At 45.6% G+C, this 23,383-nt stretch overlaps 1 protein-coding gene across 3 annotated transcripts in view; it reads right to left on the bottom strand.

The window, feature by feature from the left end:
* Window positions 1-23,383, bottom strand: part of DEUP1 (deuterosome assembly protein 1) — a 395,279-nt gene that overhangs the window by 207,132 nt on the left and 164,764 nt on the right. For all 3 annotated transcript variants that reach the window (XM_029602319.1, XM_029602316.1, XM_029602317.1), the window contains 3 exons: window positions 22,051-22,138; window positions 5,351-5,518; window positions 2,573-2,772 (listed from right to left, as the gene is read on the bottom strand). In XM_029602319.1, the coding sequence (XP_029458179.1) occupies window positions 2,573-2,772; window positions 5,351-5,518; window positions 22,051-22,138 (456 nt within the window). The remainder of the gene's footprint in view (window positions 1-2,572; window positions 2,773-5,350; window positions 5,519-22,050; window positions 22,139-23,383) is intronic.

Below are 23,383 nucleotides of genomic sequence, written 5' to 3'. Positions count from 1 at the left end.
GAATTCCCCATCTTCCAGGGAGTAAGGGCCGCTTTTACCATCCCTGCCACCAGTATCCTTATCAGCATGACTCATATCAGGTATATACACATTGTGATGCTTACATGTGGCACCAGGTGTGCAGGGATCCACAAACTGTGATCCTGAACTCTTAGGCCTATCAAGTCGGCAACTGAGCAAAAACCTGCGAGCAGGGCCTAGCTAAATGGCTGCTCAACCCACCAAGCTGTTTCACAGCAGACTTGCGCATGGAAAAGCACAAGAATGCCACCACAGCCCATACCAAAACCAGGGAGCACCAGTCCTGTGCCCACTGAAAAGCCTTCCCCTGCTGATGATCCAATTATGGGAGCCCAAAAATCAGGCGACACATCTGACCAGTTCCTCTCTGGATCCATTTTCGCATCATGCTGAGAAGGGCAGGCTCAGCAAAAGCAGCCAGAGAAAACTCTCCCTGAGCCTGCAAGTAGCACTGATACAAGTTATGTGGTGGTGGGGGATGCCAAGCTGGTATACCTGAATATGGCAAAAAGCACAAAAATAAACACCCGCTAACAGCATGCCCCAAGGCGTCTTGCCATTGTGCATCCAGATGCGCCCGCACAAGCGAGAGTGGTCAGGGTGACCAAAAACAAGACCTGTCCAATAAGTGCCCAAAAATTATAGGCGCACAACATGCGGTTCAGGTAGGCGCCCACCGGATTCCCCCCGAGTGCTCACCTAAATGCCCACCTGAGCGCCCACCTAAATGTCTATATCTAGGTGCACGCCGAGGCACGCAAGCTACAGCCGATGCTGGACAGTGTTTTGCAGCAGACTTGAATGCAGAAAAGTATGCGAATGCTGCCTCAGCATTCCAAACGGCATTTATGCAAAGCCTGAGAGTGGGGCCTAGCCAAAAAGGCTGCTCAACCCGTCAAGCTGCCACGACTCCCCAAGCATCCTTGGAAGCGGGAATGGATGTCGGATTGGCGCGCCAAGTTTCGGAGACCAGAAGGGAAATGGAAACCCTCACTTTTTTCCTTCTTTTTTTTTTTCTTTATCTGACTTCAGCCCATCTTGGCCAAGTATAGAGTCGGTCTCTGGCTGTGGGGGGAGAGGGAAAAGACCTTCACTAGTGCATTCAGCCTCCTGCACCTGCTAACCTTTCAGCTGTTTGTTTGTTTTTTTTAAAGCTAAGTCTACACCAGAGAAACAGCTACTGGACTCAGGTACTTGTCTGAGGAAGGGATCTGCAGATATCACCTCAGGAAAACCCAACTGAGGGAGGGACCATAAGGTATCACCACAGGAGAGTGGGGCGAATTGATTTTCTTCTTCATTTCTCCTTCATTATCGCTCTCTCTCTCTCTATATATTTTAAAGTAATCCCCAGTAGGGAGATGCACGTTTACCATCTTCTGGAGACGGAGAATACTGGTGGGCAGATGCTGGTGCAGGGGTATATATATTCTGTGATGTCAACTTTGCTCCGTCTTCAACTGCTGGTGGAGGTGCATAACCCACTAGTGTGGATTAACCTGTCCAAATACTAAGAAATTAAATAATCCTTTCTGCCTATGTTGCAGTAATGAAGCTGAGTGTGAACTGACTTTTTCATCCAATTTTATTGTAATTCATTAATGAAAAATCACTAGAGTAAAAAATGTTTTTCTCAACACTTGCTTATAAATTCTATGAGGTAATATGGTTTTGTGAACATTGTTTATAGTTTCATGAGGTTTGGTATTATTTAATTATTCTGGGAATATATATTTTGCTTATACACTAGTGTGGTTGCTGCTATATAGTTTTTTTTTATATATGTGTGTATTTATATATATTCAGATTAACATATGGTCCTCATTCCTGAAAAGAGGATGATGGCCTCTGAAGGAATTCAAATTTATATACAGTAAAACAAAACAGCCCACTTCAAAACTACGCATGCTCCTTTGCTCTCTCTCTCTCTGGTTTCTGTTTCATTTCTACCTCCTTATTTTTTCTGGAACAAGGAGCTGATGTACTAATCCGTGAGATTTCCTGTGGGTTAGCATCCTTGCTCGAACAAATATTTTTTTCCTGAGCACATATGCTGGGTAGAAAACTTGTGCATAAACTCAAACTCCCAGGACGGTCACAAAAAGAACGCCGACCCACAAATAAATCTTTGTGCACCAGTTTTTTTGAATTCTGAGTTAATGAGCTGCTATGCAAGATACTGCATCACAGCAGCTCATTAACTCAAAATTTTAGTAAACTTTCACATGTGGTGGACTGTGCATGGAAGTTTGCTATTTGTAGAGAGACAGAGCAAGTGATTTTGCAAAACGGAGCTTTGCAAGATAAAACATGCAAAATGCCAAAATTTCAGTGTTTTTGTGCATTTCAGAGGGTTTTGCATGTTTTTCATGCAAAGCCCCCTTTTGTGAAATCACTTCGTCCTTTAGTACAGTGGCCTCTATGTGTATGAAATGTAGTTGCTGTTTATTGATTCTCATGTCCATCTATTTCTTATACAATAACAAAGATGAATAATATATACAAATCTATTTCATGATTTAAAACAATATTTGCATGATTTTAAACGTACCTGTCCTCCCTGACCTTTATCTCTGTCATATCATGGAGGGAAAGGTTCAGGGATCCTTCAGGTTTTTCGTGACTAGCCTCAGAGCAAAATTCCAGTTTAGCCTGCATTTTAATAAAATCATTTTGCAACTTTTCATTTTCACACTTCAGCTTCTCAAGGTAAGTAGCATAGTTATCCTGTTCCTTTAATGATCTTACACCCTGTGAGAGAAAACAAAAATGATTTTCTTGCAGCCAGTTCTGTTTTCTCAAAATGTATTTATAATAAAATATTTAGTAAGGAAACTCAGGAAAATATAAAATCGGCCATTTGTTTTTTCTGATTCATAAACACCCTCCAGAATTTTGTTAGCTGTTTGAAAAAATAAAATGGCTAAATGCTTTCTCAGTCATAAAAAATGTAGCACCAGGAACCAATGAAATGAAGCCTTCTATCTATAATTTAATCACTAGCTCAAATTTGACCAGGTCAACAATATTCAAAAAATATCCTTAGAAATACCTTATTCTGTAATAAATGTTATTTAGTTACCAGAGATCTACTAGGCTCAAAGTTATCCATCAGGGATTTAAAATGTTTGTTTTCAGTTTTGAGAGCTTCATATGTCACCTCCGAAAACTGTTAACAACAATAATTAATTTTTTTTAAACCATACATAGTTTAGCATACATAAGTTAGCTTTCTATAAAAGAGAATAATGCTATTGCTGTCCTACCAAGGTATAATTTATAAACTGAGTAGGAAGCAAACAAAAAATAAATCACTAATCCCATTAAAGATTTTCTCTCAGGCAGATGTTTACTTTTGTTTTTTGGGTAATAGAGACTATTTGTGTGGCAATCAGTAAGAACTGTGTATCACTTATATGGTCCCCAATTTTACACTCTCATTTGTTTTCTGTCTGCGATAGTTATTTCCTTTTGTGGAATAGTGACAACTTTTGTAAAGAGAATAGAGTACTAATTTGCTGTTCAACATGGGACCTTGTGGTACAAGATAAGTAAGGAGTATTAATATGCAGCAAGGGCTGCTAGACACTCTCTCATGGACAATGGTGGAAACTAATTAATAAACAAACAATTCTGAACATTTGATTTTTGTGTCTACAAGAGAAATATCCACTTTTCCCTATTATTCCAAGAAAAATTCTTACCATTTAGAAACTTCAAGGAAAAGATCAGAAGCTAGAAAGTGCCGAAATGTCTTGATAATAAGACAATTCTCCTTTTACTCCAACACTGAATGTCCTATCTAATCTTTAGTATTTCTCTCTTGATTCTAATATGCCTCCTCAGATTCCCCTTTCTCAGAGACAAATCATCTCTTCTAAGCCTCCAGCTTTTTACTGTAAGCTCAGGATTTAAAAGCTTACACAGTCATCACATTTATTGCTCAGCTCTGTTACTCCAGCATTATAAAGATGCCTTTTTATTATTGGCATTCTCAAAGCATTGTCATCCCTGTAAAGAGGTATACTAGCTAGATTCTTCAGAATATAAATTTGCCAGATTCTGGATGTTATTGCTTCTTCCTATAGGCTTACTGGTGGTCATCTTTTTTGACCCCAGTATATTTTCTCTTTTTTTTTGGAATAACATTTGTGCACCTTTTATTACAGCCACACCACTAATCTTTAGTTATTCATACTATATAAATATTTTATAAATATGTTTGTGGTGCCTACATGGAAGTTCTAATAAGAAGTAGTACCTCATTTAGGACCTGATGTACTAAGGCTTTTCTTGTATTCTGTGTCTATGGGAAAAATGCTTAGTAAGTGACCCCCTTACTTAGATTCAATACAGTGGGTGTGGCTAAGTAGGAAAAGCTTTCAAACCTTCAACCACCAATATCTTTGCAGAAATGAAATAGAAACAATAAAAAAGCTTCCATCTTCAAAAATATTTGTTACGTTGTATATGTGTTTGTGTGTGTGTATGTGTGTGAAAGTTTAACCAAAAGGGATTTGATTAAACTGCAAACTGAATTATTGAATAAAAATTGTACATTGATACACACCAAAAATATTACAAAACAGGGAGTTATGTAAACATTTCATGATGACTACTTTTCTTCTTTGGTAAAGAAATTTGCATAGGTAATGACTAATAACTAATGGAAGGGCAGCTCTCGAAATTCTCAATGTTAACCTGTGGCAGAACAGCTTTAAAAATGCTCTGTGGTATCAAAATATGCTCTGACCTCTCTGACATTACAAATGAACTGAACTGACTCATTTCTCTACAGGAAATTAAGGTGAAGAAACAAACAACTAATCTAAGTACAAGCGGTGTCTGGGGCACACAAGTGTTAGCCAGGGGCCACTGGAAGTTCTATCATCCCTGGCAGAAATCTGAAAGAAACTGGATGAATGACTCAAAAGTTATTAACTGGGGGACAGAAGGACAGTCATGATGATTGTCTAAGGTCAGTTTCCCTGCAGGAAACTAGGCTAAAAAATATTTTCTTAGTATTGCTGCTTTAAATCAGAGCTCTAAACCAGCTATAAAATCGACAGCAATTTAACATGAATGTAATCAAGTCAGAGAAAAAAAAAGAGAAAAATTATGAATAGTAGAGAAGAAATTTTGCATACTACTCTTGTACCATTGTAATATGAACTATATCTGGTCCTATGAATATCTGCATTTTACCTCAAGGCTTTTTAATAAATTAGCAATATAATAAAAAGTAAAAAACAGCACAAAACTGAAGGTTTTCATTGTCTCAATAATAAGGGAATGAAGGATTTGACAAACATGCTGCTTATTTGCATACCTGTTGCTTGGAGATATTTTTTTCTTTCAGATCTAACTCTGTTTTTAATTGTCTTTCCAGAAGATAAGATTTATCTTCAGCCATTGCTAAAGTTTTATCTTTCTCATGAAGCTTTGCAAGCAGCTCAGAGTTTTCTGTCCTCATTTTATCCAAGCCGTGAAGCTGTGTCTGGTAAAAAAAACAGATGGTTCCTTATCTGCAGTGAGCATGTTAAATTAAGAAAAACTAGGATCAAGTATGTACATATGAACATATCAGTCTAGGTAGGATCAAATATGTTCATAGCAACTACGATTATTCTGCCAGAGCAGGATCTGCTACAATTATCTGTGTTTTTCTTATCTTTAAGATTTGTTAAAAACATCTATTTTCAAAACAAGTGACAAAGCAATTCTGTAACCTGCGCCATGACTTGAAACTGAAATGCAGGCATTTATCGAATGTACACATTTTGCTATTCAAAAAAAAAGTCTATGCTCTATGCTTCAACGGCAAGAGGAAATGTGGGAAAAAGGATCTGCATTTACAAATAAGCGTGGGAATAGATTGCTTGTTACGGCGGTTACTATCCCAAACCAAATTAGCCTGGTACTTCACTTTCAATGCATATCCAAGCAGCTCTCTGCTTCTATGGCAGGGGGGAATGAAGAAAAGATGATTTATAGTCAAACAATCAACAAGGAATAAATTGCACAGACTGGGCAAACAAATAAGCGTGGGAGTAGCTTGCTTATTACGGCGGTTACTACCCCTTAGCAATTAGGCTTGATACTTCACTTTGATGCAGCTCCAGTATTGCTCTCTACATCAATCACGGGGGTGGAAGGAAATTAGAACCAAAAAGTTACCAATAAGGAGCCTGACCTCAGTGGTCAGAGTAACAGATAAGTATGAGAAAAATAAGTATGAAAGCTTGCTGGGCAGACTGGATGGGCCATTTGGTCTTCTTTTGCCGTCATTTCTATGTAACCATTTGAAAAAACAGATGCACTGGGAATGTTGGGAGTAATCCTGCAATCTACAATAGAGTGCACATTGTTTGACCTCTTTTAAAAAACAAAATGAGGAAAAATTTAAAACATTCAGAAAATTAGATAAATGAACAAATGGTCAATTTTCATGCCTTTATCTACATATAAACATTAGATATTACTATCTTTGGCCTGGATTTATCAAAATGCACTAAATATCACATGCAATAGGAAAAGGGGCATGTTTTATGGTAATAGGCTGTTTATTGCAAAGTGCACTATCTTGGCGCTTCGCATAGGTATTATCACAAACTGCGGTAACTTTTTCACACTTTGCGGTAAGTGCCAGCATTGTTGTAATTCCTACCTACAACCACTGGGGGTGGGGGGGAGAGAGAGAGAGAGAGAGAAAGAGAAAAGACTAGCTATATGGCCCTCATACTAGGTAGGTATTTATACCTCTATAGGAGGCCCACCTAGTAACTCAAGGTGAGGTTTAGGTATTAGTGTAGGGGTTAGGGGCCACTTTGACATTCAGAGTGCAATGTACGAACAGAACAGTGCAATCTTGTAAAGATTTAATGACCTTCGGAGTGAGGAAACTCACCCAAATATGAGATTTGTGCAATGTTCTCTCAACCTAGCAGTTTGATAAATGACCCCCTTTGTTAGACATGTTTTCCAGCACTAGTGTGAGAGCGCTCACCTATTGCCAAAATGGCTCAGTCCATCTGTCTGTCCACTAGTATACATCTAACAATACATAAACTAATGCACTGATTGCAGAAGATAACATAATACCTTGGTATCGAACCATGATGCAACCACATCTTGAGTACTGTGTGCAGTTCTAGTTGCCCCATCTCAAAAAAAGATATAGAGAAACATTCAAAGGTCCAGAGAAAGACAACCAAAATTATAAAGGGGATTGAATGGCTCCATTATGAGGAAACCTTTAAATAGGTCAGGGTTCTTCAGCCTGGAGAAGAGATGGCTGAGAGGAGATATGATAGAGATCTATAAAATCATGCATGGGGTGGAACAGGTTTACAGTAATTTACCCTTTAAAATAGTACTAGAACATACTCCAGGAGGGAGATAGTGAACTTAGGCCTGGATTCTCTAAGGTCACAGACCTTAGGGGGGGTGAAGCGGGGGGGGGGGGGGGGCTAAGCGGGGGGTGGTCCTGCGATAGCCGGCAGCGATCGCACCTCTGTGCAAAACTGGCGGCGATAAGGAATCTTACCTTTCGCCACCAGCGATGTGTCCGCAGCATCGGCCCTGGTGCCGCCCAGACTCCTCCTCTTCTGGGGCCAACTCCGCCCCGAGCTAGCTATCCCTTTTCGCGTGCGATAGTGTTAGAGAATGATCCCCTTAGTTCATATGTTCAGTGGCTAACTTATATAACCAGGGCCTGGATTCACCATTCTATCACAGAATGGTGAATCCAGTGAAAACAGGGGGTGGGCCTACGAAAGCCGGCAGCCATCGCACCACCATGGTATTTTCGCTGCCGGCTTTTGCACTCAATAGTGCCACCAGTGATAACGTTTATTACCTTATCGCCGCCAGTAAAAACACTGCAGAGTCCACCTCCTCGCCGCCCCGACTCTTCCCCTCGCTGCCCCAACTCCACCCCTAGCAAGCTATCGCACATGATAAGCCTTAGAAAATGACCCCCTAGGTTGGCCCCTCCCCAGAACACTCTTGCCCTACCTGCCGGCTAACCAGTTATCTGGCTAAATGGCAGCCATTCAGCTAGGTAGAGAGTACATCAACTAGTACATCAATCAACTCCTCTTTTACCTTTTATCGCTCCAAATGACATAAAATCTTCAGTAATGTCAACTTTGCTTTTTGTACTGTAAACCCCTGGCTAATAGGACCAATAAAAGACCAGCTCTAGAGAGTCATAAAAGTGAGAGGTTTAATAAAAAGAAATGCGTGATTTCTTTGGAGCAGCAAGATATACAAAGCAAAGGATGTACTCTCAAACCTGCACAAAAATCTAACGGGCGTGCTCAGCAAGTTAAGGGTTGCCTTTAGCCAATCAACAGGTGCCTAGGTTTGCCCGCCCATTATTTCACAGCCAATTAATAAATTTTAGCATGTGTACATGCTCTGTTACTATGGGCAGAAACCTGTATAGTCATTTCCAGGAAATCAGACCAAGTTAGTTTCGTTTTCACGCAGGTATGATGTCATCTGTGCTGGCTGTGGATCCACTAGATGTAGTTTTGTGCTGGCTATTCATACATTCCCCCCTTTTAAGGGTTTCTCCTAGGAAACCTTCACACCTATCTGCGTCGCACATCGCCTGTCTTAGTTTGTTCCGCCTAGTTAAGGCTATTCCTTACTGGCTAGAGACTTACCCGTCCTGGTACCAATGTGCTCATTTTTCACAGATAGGTATTATGGGTGGTGGGGAATGGCGTGTTGACATCATTAGACTCCAGGAGCATAAGGTTCAAGGTTTCAGCTTGATTGAGCATTATCCGTGTGCTGATCTGAGTTATCAGCATTTCAGAGACTTGATAGCGGCATCTTCGTAGGCAGATACAGAGGCATGGCAAGCAGAGGCAGACTACAAGTCCTAATAAGTCAATCGTACACACGAAGCCATTTAGAATTTTAAACCCTGAACCTAAAATAGAGAACCATGATCCAAGGGATCCAAATGGATCACTGACATCAAGTCCTTTCCAGGTTTGCACAGGTACATGTGCAATCCACAGGGGCTACGCTTACAAACAACGGTGAAATGTACTTAGAGAAAGGAAGGACTCCAGTTCTCAGTAGCTCAGCATGAAATTTGAGACGGCGAGAGAACACTTGAAATTGCAGACCACTGAGTCATACAGCCTAAGGCAAAAGTAATTACTAAAACAAACACTGAAACATGCAGCGCTTCACAGAGAACAAAGAGAGCCGACAAGAGGGGCGAACACTCTACCTGACCCAGCAGGCAGAGCATGGTCCGTGCAGAGCCTGACACTAAAAATTCCAAAGGTGGGAAGCACCCCCAAAGGAAGGGCTATCGGAAGCCACGGAGTCGCAGTAAAGTTTTAAGATATACACAGTAACCAATTTAGAGATTAGCACTTTAGCCAATAGCCTATTTAGCACGGTGTCAATGTGCACATAGGAACAGCTGTGAAAGTTACTAGGAAAGTGATTCCCAGCTTCCTGCAAAGTATAATGTAACTTGAAACCGTCGGCACTCAGACAGAGCTAGCAGTCTATACAGGCGAAAGCAATACAAACGAAACTAATCAAATACAAGCACTGAACGCACTCAAACTAGTCGCGCTGTGCAGGGACTCCACCTACAAAAAGGTAGGGGCTCAGCACGAGCGAGACCGAGCAAGCTAACTAATCCTAGAAGCAGCAAATGAGACAGGAAGAACGCAGGCAAAAACTGGAAAATCAACACTTAAAATTCTACTCTCCTACATACCAAATAATAGGCAAAACAAGGGGGACCTCTCTTATGAAAAAGAGTGCCCAGAAAGTCTTACCTTAAAAATAGACGTCTCGAATTGGAAGAATAGGCACTAAAATCGACCTTCGGACCCTGTCACGAACTCGGTGAATTAGCAGATGTCGGAACTCTGTCACGACTCTGCTTTGCACTCCCCGAGTGCTGCTGACCGACACCAGCCCGCCCGGAGCGTCTGGGAACTGTCGGCAGCTAGGTAGTCGCCACACACCTACTGGGACTGAAGACCCACAGAGAGGAGCGCTAAAACTCTCCTGGGTCTTCGGCACCAAGTGTAAACAACCCCTGGCTAATAGGACCAATAAAAGACCAGCTCTAGAGAGTCATAAAAGTGAGAGGTTTAATAAAAAGAAATGCGTGATTTCTTTGGAGCAGCAAGATATACAAAACAAGGGATGTACTCTCAAACCTGCACAAAAATCTAATGGGTGTGCGCAGCAATTTAAGGGTTGCCTTCAGCCAATCAACAGGTGCCTAGGTTTGCCCGCCTATTATCTCATAGCCAATTAATACATTTAGCATGTGTACGTACTCTGTTACTATGGGCAGAAACCTGTATAGTCATTTCCAGGAATTCAGACCAAATTAGTTTAGTTTTCACGCAGGTATGATGTCATCTGTGCTGGCTGTGGATCCACTAGGTGTAGTTTTGTGCTGGCTATTCATATGTGAGGACTACCATCCTGCTTGTCCTGTGAGAATATAAGGATCCGCACCCATCCCTCTAGGAACTAGAGGGGGACAGGGTGGTTGGATACCTGAAGGACCCGGTCTAGGCTCCGAAGGAATCGGAGGAATTATCGGAGGCACCTATGATGGCATCGAAGGCACAGGAGCAGGCATCGAAGACATCGATGGATGACTCAGTGGCGCCGACGGATGTATCGGCACTGATGGATGAGTCGGTGGCGAGGGACGTATTGGCATCGATGGCTGAGGCAGAACTCCCGATGGAGGGATGCGAAATGGTGTTTCTCCTCCCAATGATGCTGTCAGTGGGGAGGGCATCGGAGCCATCGGAGACCCGAGATCCATTGGTGGAAAAGCGGCCATAAGCGCTTCCATCCTGGATAGCAGCGGTGCCAGCGCTGCCGAAATCGGGTAGATGATCGGTTCCAGAGGCGGTGTCGGAGGAACCTGAAAATGTTGCATCGCCTTGTCGATGGACTCCTGAACCATCCGGTCCAGTTCTTCTCAGAGACCTGGAACAAGCAGCCCCGGCTCCGGAACAGAAGAAGGAGGCAGAGGCATAGCTGGAGGGACCACCATTAAAGGCGGAGTCACGGCTCCCTATCCCCAATCGGGTGAGGGTTGCCTCGCTGACCCGGTCACAGGAATGGTCGGTGCCTTTCCTGGACGGGGTTTTTTCTACAGCGGCTCGGACGATAGCGAGGTCGATGATTTTGCTCCCTCGATGGTCCGAGTCTTACAGTGTCGATGGCGATGATTTTCCCTGCAATCCCCTCGATCATGAGGGGGAGTAGAGGGTGTCGATGGCCGAGAAGTCGTCGATGCCGGTCGGTCACCGGTCGGTGGTCGATGCTGGCACGAAGTTGACGGTGCCGGTTCTGACAATGTCGATGCAATGGACGGAGTCAGGGTTTGAGCATGGAAGAGAAGTTCCATCTTCTCCATTCTGGCCTTGCGACTCTTCGGTGTCATTAGGGCACATTTGGTGCAGGTCAAGACATCGTGCTCGTGACCTAGACACATTACACAGAATTTATGGGGGTCTGTGATAGACATGGTGCGATACAGTCTGGGCACCAACGAAACCCCAACACCATGGCCATGGAAAAAAAATCGAGCCGCGGTACGGTCGACGGCCAGTAGGCCACGAGGGCCAAACTTGACGGTAATCAACGAAAAACGGGTAAAAACTTACCGGAGTACTGCGGACTGAGAAAAGTTAGAGGAGGGACCCCTGTGGGGCAATTTAACTTTTAATAATTCCGTGAGGAAAATTCCTGTCAGGAATCTCTTCAGAGCTCCTTTACCGTGAGGATACTGCTGCGCGGAAAAAAGAAGACTGAAGGGGGACCCCTGCTGGCTGCAGGGTTAGTGCCATGCTGGGCATGCACAGTAGGGGCCAGTCAAAGTTCTGGAAACTTTGACAGAAGTTTTCCGTGATTGGGCTCCATCCTGTGATGTCACCCATATGTGAGTCCTACCTTCCTGATTGTCCTGTGAGAATAAAAATAAAGCATTTTTTCAGAACCCCAGATGCCTTGCTCATTCATTGACAAAATCCAACCTCTGGAAGCCATGACTCCTCCTGCTAACCTAGCCTACCCCTCTGGACCCATGCTTTTGTTATAAAAATTGTCTTGGTGGCTCAGAGGACCACTCCACCCCCCAGACCCCCTCCTTACCCATCTAAATTTCTCTGGTGGTCTGGGGTAGCGGTTCTCAACCGGTGTGTTGCGACACACCAGTGTGTTGCCAAGCACAAGCAGGTGAGTTGCCACACTTCCTGGTCCCCCGCTGACTCAGCTGCTCCCCCTGCTCCAACAAAATAGTAACTCACTGGCCACTGTGCCTGGAGGCTCCGGCCCCGCCCACTCCCCGCCCATTTTTTCAAGCCCCTGCGTCCCGGGGCTTGTGCGCATCGCTGAGCCTATCCAAATTGGCTCGGCGCATGCACGAGGCTTCTAAAAGGGTTACGCGCATAACCCTTTTAAAATCTGCCCCTGTATGTGTAAGTGACAGAGATCATGTATATGTATGATTAAGAGTCTGTGCTTATAAGTAAGAGAGAGAGCATGTGTGTCTGTGTGTGACTGAGAGCCAGTATAGGTAAGAGAGCATGTGAGTATGTGATTAAGAGCCTGGGTGTAAGTGAGAGGAAGAAAGAGCATGTGTGAAAGTGAGAGAAAGAGAGAACATGTATGTAAGTGTGTGATTGAAAGCGTGCATCCAAGTGTGAAAAGACAGGCAGCATGTGTGTAAATGTGTGATTAAGAGCCTATAAAAGTGAGAGAAATAGCATGTGTATATGTGCGTGATTGAGAACCTATGAAAGTGAGAGAGAGCATGTGTGATTGAGAGCCAGTGCGAGAGAGACAGCATGGGTATATGTGTGTGATTGAGAGCCAGTGTGAGAGAGAGAGCATGTGTATATGTGTGTGATTGAGAGCCAGTGTGAGAGAGAGAGCTTGTGTGTGACAGAGAGAGGTGAAAGTTGCAAGCAAACCATCCCTCCTTCTGCAAATTCAAAAGAATCCCAGGGCACCTGGATATCAAACGTTCCCAGGTATGCAGAGCAAAGCATTTTTTATCCTTATTTTTCATTAGTGGGTCTTTGTGTCTGCTATTTTGAAATATTTTATTGGTATCTAGAAATTTTTGGATATTCCACTCATCAGCTATTTTGAAATCTGTTCTTTTTGTTAGTATGGTTTTACTGCTATTGATTTTATATTTCTTGATTTATTTTGAGGACTGGTGAAGTTTCTCTATTTCTATGTTACACTGCATATAGTTTCTCTGGCTTGTTGTAGTTTCCAGTTCAGTTTTTGTCTGCATATTTCTAGTTATGCTTTATGGTCTCTTTATTCTTTGTTAGGTGAGGGTCTGCACATGTGACTGAGGTGAGGTAGCCTGCTAGCTGTAGTTTTCTATATAGGGCTCTGTAGCAGCCTGGTTTGGTCCGTTTTCCTAATAGGAGGTGTATTGGTGTCTTAAGGCCTGGAGTAATATTTTCAATGTTGCCTTTTCTGACATTTGGATGCCGAGTCTCCTAGTTTTGAAAGGTCCTCATGCAATCCTCACAATTTTCACAATCCTTTTGTGATTTTACAACTTTGAATAATTTTTAATATCAGTTGTTATTCCCATATCTAGGTCATTTATGAATATGTTAAAAAGCAGTGGTTCTAGTACAGATCCTTGAGGCACTCCACTATTCACCTTTTTCCATTCAGAAAATTCACCATTTAGCCTTACTCTTTGTTTTCTATTTTTGTTCTATTTTGGATTGAGAACTGGTTAATCCAGTTCTTAATCCACAATGTGGTTGACCCCTATGGATCTACCAGATTGAGAAGTGGTTGATCTATGGGGGTCAAGTTTAATAACAAAATGTTCTAAGTAATATTCTTGTTACGGTCCCGGGCCGTGCCCCAGTCCCTCCACTGAAGCGCCTCCCTGCTCGACAAGGCCTGATCCTAGGCTCTGCCGTGGCGCTCCCTCTGTGAGGGAGACGCCACCGATCCGACGCGCCTGGCCCCACCCCCTAGGCGCGCATGCGCGCGGGGGCTCAAGGTTTAAAGGGGCCAGCGCAGGAAGAAGCAGGACAGCCCTCGGATGACGTCAGATGCTGCAGGGGTATTTAAACCTTGCAGCTAGGCCAATACCTTGCCTTGCAACGAGGTTCACTCTCTGTTGAGAGCTATTAGTTGCTGCTTTCGTCTACTGGCTTCCAACCCCGGCTTTCGACTACTGGCTTCTGACTCCGGCTTCCGACTACTGGCTTCTGACCCCAGCTTCCGACTACTGGCTTCTGACTTCGGCTTCTGACTACTGGCTTCTGACTCCGGCTTTCTTCCAGGAGGCCTCTCCTAAGTCCAAGCGGCTCGGGTCCTCACGAGCTCCTCTCGGGGGGACTGCGGGCTTCCAGTGGTGAAGTTCCAGTTGGCCTCCTGGCTTCACCTCTACTCTTCTCGATCCTCTGGAACTCCTCTTCAGACACCGGCCCACAGGAGACCGCACATAAGTCCAAGCGGCTCGGGTCCTCACGGGCTCCTCCTGGGGGGACCTCGGGCTTCCAGTGGTGAAGATCCCTCCGGTTTCCTGCTCAGTGCCACCTCCCGGCTTCGACATCCACTGTGGGCCTTCCCACGGTGAGTCTTCTTCTGTCCCAGCCGGCTCAAGGGTCCACGAATCCAACAGTTTGCAAGGCCATGGACCCGGCGGACGTGGCCAGCTTAAAGGCCATCCCTGGAATTGCCCAACGTCTGCAGCAACAGCAAATCTGTCTGGATGCCCTGATGAAGACCGTAGAGAGACTGGCCAATCTGATTGATGGTACACCTGAACTGGTATCTCCTGTGCCAGTAGACATGGCCGACCCTGGACCCGCGACGCCCACACAGCTGCCGGCATCCTCACAGTACTTGGGGGAAGCGAAATATTGCCACGGATTCCTCAGTCAGTGTTTCATCCGATTCAATTTGCTGCCTTCCCAGTTTTCGACGGATCAGATTAGGACCAGTTACATTATTTCTTTGTTGGACCGGAAGCCCCTGGCCTGGGCTTCTCCGCTATGGGAGCGTAAATATCCCCTTCTAGGGAATCTGGAAAGTTTGTCTCTGCCTTCCGACATATCTTCGATGAGCCCTCTCACAGGCCCACTGCCGCCTCTGAGTTACTTCAGCTACGCCAAGGCAACCGGTCCCTTGCCGAGTATGCGGTAGAATTCCGTACCCTTGCAGCCGAGCTAGACTGGGGGGACAACAGCCTCCATGGCATATTTTTGGAAGGTATCTCTTCAAGACTCCAAGACGAGCTAGCAGGAAGAGACCTCCCAGATGACCTGAACAGCCTGATTGATCTGGCTGGACGGGTGGACCACCGTATCCAACACCGTTTTCGGGAAGGGAGGTCTGGTCGTAAACCCAGTAACTCTGAGCATACATTTCCCCGACCAGTAACCTCCTCCTATGCCTCACCTGAAAACCAAGACGTAGAGCCTATGCAGTTAGGTCGAGGTCCCATCTCGCAGGAAGAGAGGAGACACCGCCGCGCTCAAGGTCTGTGCCTATTTTGCGGTGGCAAGGGGCACTTCCTAGCCCGATGTGATGAGAGACCGGGAAACGCCAGAACCTAGGGATCAATGGGGAGCTGACCCTAGGTAATACATGTTCCGCCTCCTCATGTACTGTACCGGTTACCCTCGTCTACCCTGGGGGTACGTTTGATACGCTGGCTTTGGTTGACTCCGGAGCCGGAGGGAATTTCATTCTCGCAGACCTCGTCCAGCAGTTGCAGATTGGGGTCCAACCCCGAATTCCTCCGATCCGGGTATCTTCGATTCACGGTACTTTCCTGCCGGGGAGCATTACTACCTGCACCAAGCCCTTGGTCCTTTGTACCTGTCTCCTGCACATGGAAGAGATCTCCTTCCTTATACTGGAGAAATCCATGCACCCCCATCATCTTGGGCTTACCCTGGCTACAGAAACATTCCCCAGTAATACAATGGGATACCCTTCAGATCGCAGCTTGGGGCCCATCTTGTTTTGACTTCTGCCTTACGAATATTCCTTGTCCCAGTGTGCCTCTCTTGACCACGCCCATGGCTCTCCCACCACAGTACCAAGACTTTGAAGATGTCTTCTCTAAGGAGAAGGTTGAACTTCTCCCGGAACACCGGCCTTTGACTGTGCCATTAACCTGGTCCCAGGCACTACGCCTCCCAGGGGGCGGGCTTACCCCTTGTCGCTTCCGGAAACTCGGGCCATGTCTTCATATATTCAAGAGAGTTTGGACAGAGGTTTCATTTGGCCCTCTAACTCCCCTGCCGGGGCCGGGTTCTTCTTTGTGGCCAAGAAGGATGGGTCACTGCGACCCTGCATCGATTATCGCGGCCTCAACGCTATCAAGCAATTGGACAGGTACCCTTTGCCTCTGATTCCAGAGTTACTAGACCGGCTGCAAGGAGTGAAGGTCTTTACCAAGTTGGACCTCCGGGGTGCCTACAATTTGGTACGGATACGACCTGGCGACGAATGGAAGACCGCCTTCAATACTAGAGACGGGCACTACGAATATTTAGTGACAAGCCGTAAAGCCCGTTAAAACGGGCTACATCCCTCTGTCTCTCACCTCCCCCTCATTCTCTCTCCCCTCACTCTTCACCACCCCCCTCCCCCACCCACTCCTCTCCACCCTCCCTCTCCTCTCACTCAGTCCCCCCTCTCCCTCACTCCCTCCCACTCAGTCCCCCCTCTCCCTCCCTCCCACTCACTCAGTCCCCCTCTCCCTCCCTCCCACTCACTCAGTCCCCCTCTCCCTCCCTCCCTCCCACTCACTCAGTCCCCCTCTCCCTCCCTTCACCCACCTCCATTTCCTCCCGGCGCCGTAAGCGCGACTTCCCGCAACCCTCACCCGGCTCCATTAACTCCTCCCGCTCCTGCCGGCAGATCTCGGGGGGGGTCACTCCCGCGCGCGCGGCAGTGACCCCCCCGAGATCTGCCGGCAGATCTGGGGAGGAGAAGTAGCGGCACCGCGCTGCGCGCGGTGCCGCTACTTCTCCTCCCACTCCTGCCGGCAGATCTCGGGGGGGGGGGGGCGCGGGAGTGACACCCCCCCCCCGAGATCTGCCGGCAGATCTGGGGAGGAGAAGCAGCGGCACCGCGCGCGCGCGCGGCGCCGCTGCTTCTCCTCCCGCTCCTGCGGCCCCACCGCCATTTTTTTTTTCTGATCGACATCCTTGCCCGCACATGCGCAGTAGAGCTGCGCTCTACTGCGCATTTGCGGGCCGTCGGTCACAGGCCATTTATAAGGTAGATGCCTTTTGGCTTGTGCAATGCCCCTGTGGTCTTTCAAAACCTCATGAATGAGGTCTTGAGGGATATGTTGCATACCTCGTTATAGTGTACCTCGATGACTTGTTGATATACTCTAAGGATTTGCCCACACACAGAGTACAAGTGCGGCAAGTACGACAGAAACTTCGGGACAATCGTCTCTTTGCCAAGTTAGAGAAGTGCCAGTTCGAGCAGGAATCCTTGCCATTCCTCGGATATATAGTTTCATCCACGGGCTTCCATATGGACCCTGATAAAGTGGCGGCCATTTGGGATTGGCCACAGCAGGAAGGGGTCAAGGCCCTACAATGCTTCCTGGGCTTTGCCAATTTCTATCGCCAGTTCATACCCCATTACTCCCGGATGGTAGCATCACTTACGGCACTTACCAGGAAGGGTGCCGATGCGAAGAATTGGTCCCAGACGGCAATAGATGCTTTCCAGAAGCTGAAGGAAGCCTTTCTCCTTGATGTCTGTCTCCACCATCCAAATCTGCAGCGTCAGTTCATCGTGGAAGTAGACGCATCTGATGTGGCAGTAGAGGCTGTCCTGAGCCAGTTATCCACGAAAGGCAAATCCCAACCATGTTCCTATTATTCCCGAAAATTCTCTCTGACGGAGAGAAATTATAGTATCGGCGATAAGGAGCTCCTGTCCATTAAGCTCACGTTGGAGGAGTGGCGACAATGGCTGGAGGGGGCCCAATACCCCGTGATCATCTATAATGATCACAAGAATCTGGAATCCTTGTGCCGAGCCCAACGCCTTAATTCTCGACAAGCCCGATGGTCGCTCTTCTTTAGCCGGTTCAATTTCCTCCTCCGGTACAGGCCAGCCTCCAAGAACATTAGAGCGGACGCCCTCTCATGCACGGCTGAAACAGAGGATAACCCGGATCCACCTTGTTATATCCTCTATCCAGCCAAAGTCCTTCTTGCAGCTTCGGATGTGGTTCCTATGGATAAGACAGTTGTACCCGTTCGCCTGAGCAGGAAGGTGTTGTCTTGGGCTCATGACTCCTTGACCGCAGGGCATTCGGGGGTCGCTCGGACTTTAGATCTGCTGACCAAATATTACTGGTGGCCTCAGGAAAGGAGAGATGTTCGTCTCTACATCAGCTCCTGCCCAACCTGTGCTCGACAAAAGACACCGACTAGTCGCCCCTGGGGGCTCCTTCAACCATTATTAATCCCCACCGAGCCTTGGACCCATTTGTCCACCGACTTCATCGTGGACTTGCCACCTTCAGAAGGGAAAACAGCAATATGGGTCACGATTGACAGGTTTTCGAAGATGGCCCACTTCGTCCCCCTCACTAAGTTGCCAACGGCACCTGAGCTCGCTAGCCTTTTCGCCCAGCACATTTTTTGCCTACACGGACTTCCTCTCCATATTGCCTCTGACCGGGGCACACAGTTTATGGCTAAATATTGGAGAGCACTCTGCAAAAAATTTGGGGTCCAGTTGGACTTCATGACTGCCTTTCATCCCCAAGACAATGGCCAAGCGGAGCGCACAAACCGAACCTTGAAAGCCTTCTTCCGAGCCTTCGTGGGAGACCTACAAGATGATTGGGTGGCTTTACGCCTGTGGGCAGAATTCTCCTACAACCACCATAGGCATTCGGCCACCGGTAGGCCTCCCTTCCAGGTTGTCTATATATGACGTCTCCGACTTCCTTTGCCTTTGCCATTGGCTGTTCCTTCACCAGCTGTGCAACTCACAGCTCAACAGCTACGCAGCCTCTGGGGCTCTACCTGGGAGAAACTTCAATGCATGGCAGTCATGGCAAAGAGGTACGCAAACCGTCTGCGACGTCCAGCTCCAACGTTCCGTCCCGGGGACAAGGTATGCCTGCGGGTTCCTTCTATGCGCTTGGCTCCGAAGTACATTGGCCCGTTTCCAGTCACAGAACGAGTGGGTGCTGTCTCCTATCGACTCTGCCTTCTCTCTACGCTCAGGGTTCATATCGTTTTTCACGTTTCATTGCTCAAGCCGTTGGTCTTGTCCGTCTTCCATAACAAGATCCCTGAACCTGTCACTCCTACGGCCCAGGAGGATATGGTCTACCAAGTAAAGGACATCTTGGATATCCAGTTCCACCATCACAGATGGGAGTACCTCCTTTCCTGGGAGAGCTACGGTCTTGAGGATAATATGTGGGAACCATCCTCTAACATCCTGGACAAGGGTTTTCTCCGCCAGTTCCACTTGGATCATCCTGCAAAGCCCAGGGCCTCGGGAAGGAGGCATAGGAAGGGAGGGGGGGGGGGGGTACTGTTACGGACCCAGGCCATGCCCCGGTCCCTCCACTCACCTTGGGCCGGCCCGGGCCACTGAAGCGCCTCCCCGCTCGACAAGGCCCGATCCTGGGCTCTGCCGCGGTGCTCCCTCTGCGAGGGAGACGCCGCCGATCTGACGCGCCTGGCCCCGCCCACTAGGCACATGCGCGCGGGGGCTCAAGGTTTAAAGGGGCCAGTGCGGGAAGAAGCAGAACAGCCCTCAGATGACGTCAGACGCTGCAGGGGTATTTAAATCCTGCAACAAGACCTATACCTTGCTTTGCAACAAGGTTCACTCTCTGTTGAGAGCTACTAGTTGCTGCTTTCGTCTACTGGCTTCTGACCCCGGCTTCCGACTACTGGCTTCTGACTTCGGCTTCCGACTACTAGCTTCTGACTCCGGCTTTCTTCCAGGAGGCCTCTCCTAAGTCCAAGCGGCTCAGGTCCTCACAAACTCCTCTTGGGGGGACCGCGGGCTTCCAGTGGTGAAGTTCCACTTGGCCTACTGGCTTCAGCTCTACTCTTCTCGATCCTCTGGAACTCCTCTTCAGACACTGGCCCACAAGAGACCGAACGTAAGTCCAAGCGGTTTGGGTCCTCACAGGCTCCTCCTGGGGGGGACCTCGGGCTTCCAGTGGTGAAGATCCCTGCGGTCTCCTGCTCAGTGCCACCTCCTGGCTTCGACATCCACTGTGGGTCTTCCCACGGTGAGTCTTCATCTGTCCCAGCCAGCTCAAGGGTCCACGAATCCAACAATTCTCACTTTTCCTCCTCATAAAACAGAAGTTTTATATTTAAAAAAAGTCTCATATTCTTGCCTTCAATACCATATAATTAAAGAGTAAAATCCACATATCTTTTAAAATAGGTATTAAACTGTCAGAGTGATCATGAACAGAACTATATTTGTATTGGATTTTTCCTCGCTGCTTGCACAATAAATCTGTAATGTATTATGGTCAACAGATACACAAATTTTTATTCCATCTCTCTAATTTATGCTGCAAAAATCTTTTACAAGAACAATTACTATAGAGGCTTCTATTTTCATAAACTGTAGATAAAATAACTAACATGCCTGCCAAGTAAACAGCACTGTGAAAACACTAAAAGGTCTCTTATGTAGAGACCTATTTACCAAAATGTATTGTTATGTATTGTATTGTTATGTGTTAATACATGTTGTTATGTGTTAATACATGTTCTTAGTAAATAAACATATAGAAACATAGAAACGACGGCAGAAGAAGACCAAACGGCCCATCCAGTCTGCCCAGCAAGTTTCGCACTTTTTTTTTTCTCATACTTATGTTACTCTTGGCTCTTAGTAACCTTTTGGTTCTATTTCCCTTCCACCCCCACCATTAATGTAGAGAGCAGTGTTGGAGCTGCATCTAAGTGAAATATCTAGCTTAATTAGTTAGGGGTAGTAACCGCCGCAATGAACAAGCTACACCCATGCTTATTTGTTTACCCAGACTATGTAATTCAGTCCATGTTGGTTGTTGTCTGTATATAGATCCACTTTTCTTCATTCCCTCTGCCGTTGAAGCAGACAGTTATGCTGGATATGCATTGAAAGTGAAGTTTCAGACTTTCTCCCCTGCCATTGAAGCAGAGAGCTATGCTGAATATGCATTGAAAGTGAAGTATCAGTCTTTCTCCCCTGCCATTGAAGCAGAGAGCTATGCTGGATATGCATTGAAAGTGAAGTATCAAGCTTATTTGGTTTGAGGTAGTAACCGCCATAACAAGCAAGCTACTCCCTGCTTTTTTGTGAATGCAAATCCTTTTTTCCACATTCATTCACGTCCTCTAGACTTTATGAATCCACAGTGTTTATCCCACGTCCCTTTGAAGTCCTTCACAGTTCTGGTCTTCACCACTTCCTCTGGAAGGGCATTCCAGGCATCCACCACCCTCTCTGTGAAGAAATACTTCCTGACATTGGTTCTGAGTCTTCCTCCCGTAATCAATAATGCACATTCATATTTGAATTTATAGATCCCCCCCCCCTTTTTTTTTCTTGGTACTTGAAGTGATTCACATACAGAAATGCATATTCCAACTCTAACAAAGTAACAAATAAAAATATTGTATTAGAACATAAAGAACCTGATATTTGGCGTTACTTAGCTGTATATATAATTGCCATTGAGCAGGTCTAACTTAGCCAGATATAACTTATCCGGCTAAGTAGTGGCAAACACAGGGATATTCAGCAGCATAGCTGTGATGCTGAATATCTCATGTAAGTTAGCTGGAAATGTTTTCTCTGGATAACTTACTTAGCTGTTTTCTTTAAATTATCTACCTCACAATAATTCATCAATGCAATCCTTAGGATAACAATATATTTATTCAAACAAATAACATAGACATTTCACAAGTTTTGGTAAATAGGCCTCTTAGTGCTTACCTTGAGTTGTTCTGCTACATGAAATTCCGTCTTTTTCTTTCCAAGTTCCTCATTCAGTTTAATAAATTGTGCATGAGATATGTCCGAACTTTCAGTGAAATAAAAGGAAAAAAAATATCTTTTGAAAATGCCTTACAGAAATTTACATAGAATAACTGTGTTCTTTTGATCACTGAAAAAAAACAAAACCCCTCACCTAATAGCATAAAAATAATCTTCCCAGAATTCTGTTCTGATTGCTGCTACATGTGTTTATTAAGAATATAAAAAGTTGCCATACTAGGTCAGACTGAGGGTTCATCAAGCCCAGCGTCCTGTTTCCAATCCAGGTTACAAGTATATGGTAAGTACCCAAGCATTAAATAAATACCATGCTACTAAAGCCTGTAGTAAGCAGTGGCTATTCCCTAAGTCAACATGATTAATATCAATTTATGGACTTCTCCTTCAGGAACTTATCCAAATCTTTTTTTAAAACCCAGATAAACTAACTGCCTTAACCACATCCTCTGGCAATGAATACTGATATATAATAGCACAATTCATTTAGGAGGCAATTTTCAAACTGCTCACATTGCTACAAAGCCCACTGGACTTTGTGCATACTTTCACCTTGAAAATTGCGTAAGGAAAAAGCCCGCAGAGAAATTTGCGCCTGCTTTTCCTGCAGGCGTTTTTCCAATAGGAACTAAAAATATTGTTTTGAAAATCCGAAAAATATGCTTGTAGTTTTCTACCCTGACCTAACTCCACTCTGGGAATGCCTCCACTTAAATTGGGTTTGTACATGTGCTGTGAAACTATGTGCATACTTTTACCTGTATTCATGGAGATCAATTTTTAGACAGGCCATTTATGTAGGCAAAATGGTTTTGAAATCCCTTTGAAAATGGCCCTCTTAGAGGACATTAAACAGATCCTGCAGGCAGCTTGTAGACAAAGTACCAAGGAGCTAGTAAGTCAGTTTAAGAAATGCCATACTGGGTCAGACCACAGGTCCATCAAGCCCAGCATTCTGTATCCAACAGAGGCCAATCTAAGGGGGTCATTTATCAAAGTACCATATGGCATTTTCGCATGCGTTAAGGTGTTTTCGCATGGAAAAAACGCCTTTAACGCATGCGAAAACGCCTTTAACGCATAATGCAAATTAGAAAAAGGGGAGGAGTTTGGGGCAGGATTTGTGGCCTAGTGTGCTGACATCATAATTTGCAAAGCTGTATCGCATGGTTTTAACGTGTATTTTAATCACACCTTTTTCATTTGCGTAAAGCCGTGTGATAGGGCTTTATCGCACTATGCGATGTTTTCGCAAATGCCGTTTTTAGTTGTT

The sequence above is a fragment of the Rhinatrema bivittatum genome, chromosome 5 (genome assembly GCF_901001135.1).
Source record: "Rhinatrema bivittatum chromosome 5, aRhiBiv1.1, whole genome shotgun sequence".
NCBI classification, from domain to species: Eukaryota; Metazoa; Chordata; class Amphibia; order Gymnophiona; family Rhinatrematidae; genus Rhinatrema; species Rhinatrema bivittatum.
The sequence above is the reverse complement of the archived record's forward strand: the minus strand, read 5'-3'. Positions and strand labels throughout refer to the sequence as shown.